At 39.3% G+C, this 6411-nt stretch overlaps 1 protein-coding gene across 1 annotated transcript in view; it reads left to right on the forward strand.

Moving 5' to 3' along the window:
• phlpp1 (PH domain and leucine rich repeat protein phosphatase 1) overlaps window positions 1-3424 on the forward strand; it is a 90232-nt gene extending 86808 nt beyond the window's left edge. Inside the window, exon 17 of the mRNA XM_079819467.1 lies at window positions 999-3424. Within this exon, the coding sequence (XP_079675593.1) occupies window positions 999-2156 (1158 nt within the window). The 3' untranslated portion in view covers window positions 2157-3424. The remainder of the gene's footprint in view (window positions 1-998) is intronic.
• Window positions 3425-6411: the final 2987 nt, after the last annotated feature.

Genomic DNA, 6411 nt, shown 5'->3' on the forward strand with positions numbered 1-6411 from the left:
TTGCAGTGTAAGTAAATGCTGCTTTAGATGCTGCTTTTGTGCCACAAAATGGACTTTGTTGATACTGATTTAATTTGATTGGTAACAGCAGCACTATAGTGTCTTAATAAATATTAAAAAATCTTAAGATATCATTTTTGTCAATATCGCACACCCCTAGTTTGAGGCTGTTGCCTTTTTAAAATCTCGCCAATAGTTACTGCGGTTATTGAATGCTAGTTAAATAAGGATAGATTGAAAAATGGCTGCTCACATTCAGCTCTGACTCCATTCCGATATGAAATGCCCATTTTACATCAGCACACCAATTCACTGTGAGAAACTAAAAGCCTGTCTAACGTTTTTTTATCTCATTGAAGAGAGTCACGTTAAGGAAGTGAAATACCATTTCATGTTGACTTTAAGGTAGATTCTGCTTATCTGTTGCTTTTATAGAAGTTAAATGGATAGTTCACCAAGTAACTCAATTTCTGTCGTCATTCATCATGCCCTTACTCGTGTCATTTTTTTCCTTCTGTGAAAAGATGTTTGAAAAATCTTTCAGCTGTTTTTGTCTGTAAAATAATAGTCGTTTCAAGCTCCAAAAGGACATAATGGTAGAGTAAAAGTAATCCGCACAACTCCACAGAAGCAACAATCAAGTTGTATGATGAACAAAGTGAAATTTGAATTATGCACGTCCTGAAACAATTGAATAATACTGAACTTAAGTGATCGTATCGCTTCAGATGATTAAACCACTTTTAAACTACTTTTATAGTATATGCTTCCTGGGGCTTGAATCTGTTGAATCCCAGTGACTGGATAAAAACAGCTAAACGATTCTTCAAAACGAAGAAAGAAAATCATACAGCTCTTAGGCTGAATTTTGGGGTGAACCATTCCTTTAACTCACACAAACACAGTCTTTGACCATTATTGTTTTAGTATAGCAATTACAAAGAGCTATGTTCACTCACCAAAGTACGCCACTACGGCAAATTCCTCTTCTTAAACAGGACAACAAAGTGAATGGCGTCACAGACTCAACACGCATCATGGGCTATTCATTCCTCTACCCAGCAGTCTTACCTCGCCCGTACGTCAACACACTCCCGCTGACCCCCAGAGATGAGTTCTTTATCCTGGGCAGCAGAGGTCTCTTTGAGGTCATGGACCCTACCGAGGCGGTGGAAGCCGTACGGAAGGTGCCCGACGCGTTGGCGGCTGCTAAGAAGTTGTGCACATTGGCGCAGTCGTACGGCTGCACGGACAGCCTCAGTGCCGTGGTGGTGCAGCTCAGCGTGGCTGAAGACTGCTGTTGCTGCTGCTGCTCGGCATCCACGGAGCCAGGCTCCGGAAGCATCCATGTGCCTCCGCAACCTCCGCCGAGCCCCGGGCCAGGCCTATACCCAGCCTCCACTGCCGCCATGCCCCCGTCCTCCTGCAGCGAGATCAGCTCCGAGGTCAGTGCTTCCGAGATGAGCTCTGAAGTGGGATCCACCGCATCCTCGGACGAGCCCCCGCTCCTTCTGCAGGACACACACATCCACCTTCATCCACAGAGCCATCCGCTGCAGCTACAGCAGAACCAGCGACTCCCCTGCTGCACGCTCCATCTAGCTCCCAATGCCAACAGCTCTTTCCAGAGACAACTTTCCAGCGCCACCTTTTCCAGCGCACTCTCGGACAACGGTCTGGACAGCGAGGACGAGGAGCCGATTGCTGGCGTCTTCTCCAACGGCAGTCGAGTGGAAGTGGAAGCTGATGTCCACTGTCTGGTTCATCTGCTGCCACTGCCGCCACCTCCACCTCCACCTCCACCTCCACCTTGCACCCCAGAAACCCCAGAGAAGCTTTCGGAGCCTGTGCTGGAGACGGACAAGATCGAGAACTTTGCAGCAACGGATGCTTGGAGCAAGACCTTGGGGAAGCGGAGGGGAAATGGCTCGGTGGCGCCGCAGGAGCAGAGCCACAACTTGATTGAGGTGGCCGAAGCTCCTTCCAAGAAACCTGGGGGTTATTTCACGGCCCCCGCTCAACCCGACCCCGATGACCAGTTCATCATACCTCCAGAGCTGGAGGAGGAGGTGAAGGAGATCATGAAACAACATCAGCAGGACCAACAGAGGCCCAAGAGTGATCGACCCGCGGACTACTACGACACACCGCTCTGAAGGAGTTGTTGCATTCTGCCATCATCTACTCACCTTCATGTCGTTGGCTTTATTCTGCAGCTTTATTCTTGAACATGCAGCCTTTGGCCTAATACTGAAGTACTCTGGCAGCATTGCTTGCACTAATGCCGCCACTTTTGAGTGAATCAGTTAGAATGACATGAGGATGAGTGAATGATGACTGAATGTTCACTCAGTACTCAAGTGGAGTATATTCTGGTCACTACTTTACTGCAGTCAACCAATATGAAGCTGTCAGTCATCTACCTACAATGGCTCTGAAAGGTCACGAAACTGGGCCAAACAGGCAACGTATTATGACGCCACTTCCCACAAAGTCCACCAAGATCTCAACCAATCCCTTTAAGAGAACACAAGAGTGACCTGCACTCTACCGTGCCTCACCTGTTTCACTAGAGTTTTAAGACCAGTTCACTACTGATTACTGACTGTTTTAACTTTTATTTACCTTAAACCAATACCTATATAATTCAACACTAGTATTGCGATGTTAACTGTCATTACCAACATCAAGTCTCTGGATATTTTAATTTTGTTTTTTTAGTTACCATATGCGAGAGAAGCTACAACAGACTTTAAGTTGATTTAAAAACAGAGATTGCGTTGACGTAAAATTGTGTTGTACGGTACACACTAGTAATACCACACTTAACTGTTGTAGATAGGGCACTTAAAGTAATACTGTATCTCTTCAGTAAATCAAGGCTTCAGGCCTGTATAAAAACTAGAAATTTAGTGGAAATTTGAAAGACTAACTCCTAGGAGTTGCTTACTCTTTTATGGTGACTTCGTCACTTTTTACTAATCTTCTCTGCGAGAAATGGTGATTTTTTTTGTTTCTTTTTCTCTTTCCAATGATTGTAAATAAGAAAAATATTGTATACCAATGCTTTTTAAGGGAACTGTGTGTCTAGAACAAGATGACCCTTTATGCATACATGCCAATAGATGTATATGTATCAGAAACATATACACACACACACCACTTGTAAATGAACTGTGCATTCTGCCCAGTGCTGTCGTCACTTGCTGATCAATGAGCCATACACACACACACACACACACACACACACACACACACACACACACAGAGACACACATATAAACACACACACTCATCCGCCTCTTTACACCAGCATGACTGTGTCAAGTCCTGTAATGCAATCCAATTTATCTGTTAGGAATTATGCTCAAACCAACCACACAAACAGTTCCTGGTTTTGTTACAATAAATCTTAAATTTATGACTCTACAGTGGCTTTTCTTGTGGTGCTTTCTGATATGAGTGTTTGACATCATTTATTTTCAAAGACATTGGCCCAGATTTACTGAACTGGGCAAATTAGTGCGGGAGTGTCATTCCATAAAAGCGCCGGTGGGAGTGGAAAGTTCTGCGTGTGATCTACTGAAGATGTGTAAATTAAAGAACACAGATGCAGCTGGATAATTTCCATAATGACCAACACAATCTACCAAGAGCAGAGCAAACTAGTGTCTGGTTTAAGACATGCTTTTTTGGGGTGTTAAATAATAGAACAAACACCAGTAAATTGACGAGCACAAACCTTAGCAAATCACCTTACATGATTTATTTAACCCTTGTTCATCAATTAAAAAAAGTTACACATAGGCCCATAGAGGACAAAAATGTCCATGTCGAAAAACTGTTATAAGAAAATGAGCACAGACTTAAGTTTGGTCTCATTTTAAAGAAGACCCTTGGCAGATTATTGTTGAAGTCAAAAAAGTTTAAAAAGTGAAACCAAAAAAAAGTTTTAGAGGTTTAAGTTTGTGAAAATGATTTATGAATTATATTTTATTAAAAAAAAAATATATATATATATATTTTTTAGACATGTTGAATTCTAAAACTGCTAGAAAATCAAAGCCATACATCTAAAGCTGAGGTTGATATCTCAAAAAATTAGCTCTCAGTAAGATTTTGTTTGGGCGCAGTGCCAACTTTTCCCCATTAGATGCCAGCAAAACTCCACTAATACACACAGCTGTTGGATTTGTGATTTGCAGATGAGTTTTTCTCTCTCAAATAGCACTGCATGTACACCCACACACAATTTTTTTATTACATACTAACACACCCACACAGTTACAGCTGCATAATTTATCAATTGTCTTTATAATATGCATAAACAGAAAACAGGAATAAAGTGAGTATTTGTTTTATACTCCAAACCTGAAAAAAAGGCACCATCTGGTACAAAATAGTACAAATTTAAATAAATTAATTTTGACAACAGAATAAAAGCCTATTAACAAAGATTGCATCATTTTATAGTTAAATGGCAATGGGATTAAAATTGCAGTTTTAATGGGTTTCAACAGGGACATTTTTGTTCAAACGATGCTAAGAGGAAGTATTTTGTGTACCTAGTGCAAAAAAAAAAAAATGTTTTAAAGGAAATGGGGTGAAATAGTAAAATTCCAATAAAAATACACACCTGTAGCAAATTTTATGCAGTTAGCATTACCACAGGCAAAGTTATTAAAAAACTAAACTGAAAAAGCCAAAAATACTCTCCTCTCACAAATTTTGCATCTGAAAGGGAAACTCCTACAAATGCAAATGCAATGTCAGCCGAAATTCACTACGTGTCTAATAAATCCTGACAGTAGCCAAAAAAGGGTTTGTGCTGGCACAAGCTGTTAGTAAATCTGGCCCAAAGTGCATGAATTTTTTTACATGTATCCCAGGTTTTTTTTTTTTAGGGGGAGGGGTTTGCACCATCGCCAGGACCAAAATTTGCTACATTTCTACAGTAACACCATATTGCAATATATTTCAATTCTAAAAAAAAAAAATTTATACTATCAAACACCTACGTCTTTCAATTTCATTACCATCTATACAAAAGTAATTTTGTACTGTAATGTAAACATGGATCGTGTAACACACTGCAGTGAATTCTAAACAGCAATTCTTGTTTTGCAAAGAAAACTTATTTACAAAAGAAAACTGCGTAATGCTACCCATTGTTAGTATTTATGTCATTGTTTTATGGGTTACAAAGTGTGTTAGTTGGTTGACATTTTTGCTAGTGTTATAGAAGAATGAGTTGATTTGAGACATGTTTTTATAAGTGTTTTGGAAGCTTTAGTGCATTTTGAATGAGAAATTAACTGCTCTGTCGAGTTGAAAGTTGGTTAGGAGACCTGTGTGAAGAGTTTTGAAAGTATTGAGAAATGGCACAAGTATTGAGAAATGACATAAGTATTGAGAAATGTGTCCTAGCGATTGTAAAATTAATAAAAAATAAAAAAAACTAATATACAAAGGTAAGTACACTCAAAAAATAATTTGTTTGTCTAAATCAAGGGTCTTCATCCGAGGTCCACAGCAGTACTGCAGGGGTCCGCCAATTAATGTTTAATCACAAACAATTTTTTGTTAAAAAATTAACACATGGGTAAAAAAAAAAAAAAAAAAAACAGTCACATTTTATTATAAGCACCCTCAAAAGAATCCAAGAGCATCCTCAGTTGATACTGCAATAATATCATACTGACTATTTGGCAAACGCTCCAGTGCCTTTTTTGTGTATGCATCACTTGTCTCCAATTGCAGCGATAAGAAATGTAGCTAATCACAGTCATGTTTGTTGATATCTTGAACGCAATGGCCAATCAGATGTGTTGAATTTAGTCAGAAACCACTCACTGCTCAAAACGCCAGTTTTTTTTAATCCTCTCATTAACAAACAAAGACGTAAGATGTAAGTAAGAGATTAATTATGCAGTGTAGACATCTTCATTGATTTAAGGGAAGTTTGTGAGATTGTGAACTGAGATGAGTGACAGCTAGTAATTGTAAAGGGAGCGCTCTTTACACACTTTCAAAGCAGTAGGCTATACAATACATTGAATAAAAGTTTTGTTTTTCGTGCTGCCAAGAGGACCGACAGCCAGTTACACGCACATTTCAGAAGTGACATCTACATATAAATCTGGGATTCACTCTTGAAAATGCAATTGACAGTGAGAACTATAGCATGGGACAAAAATATTCATTGTCAAAATAGATGCTGCCAATGTAAATGCAGACGATTGATAGATAAATATTCGTATCAATATATTTTTGATTCCAATTATTTGTAAAATGACTTAAATGACTAAATAATAAAAACATTTCTCACAGTTCATTGTTGTTGTTGTTAAGGTAGAGCCATTGCTTACACATTACATCTGCACTTTACTACAGAATCATCACTAATTTCAG

The sequence above is a fragment of the Gobio gobio genome (genome assembly GCF_949357685.1).
Source record: "Gobio gobio genome assembly, chromosome: 6".
Taxonomy (NCBI): Eukaryota; Metazoa; Chordata; class Actinopteri; order Cypriniformes; family Gobionidae; genus Gobio; species Gobio gobio.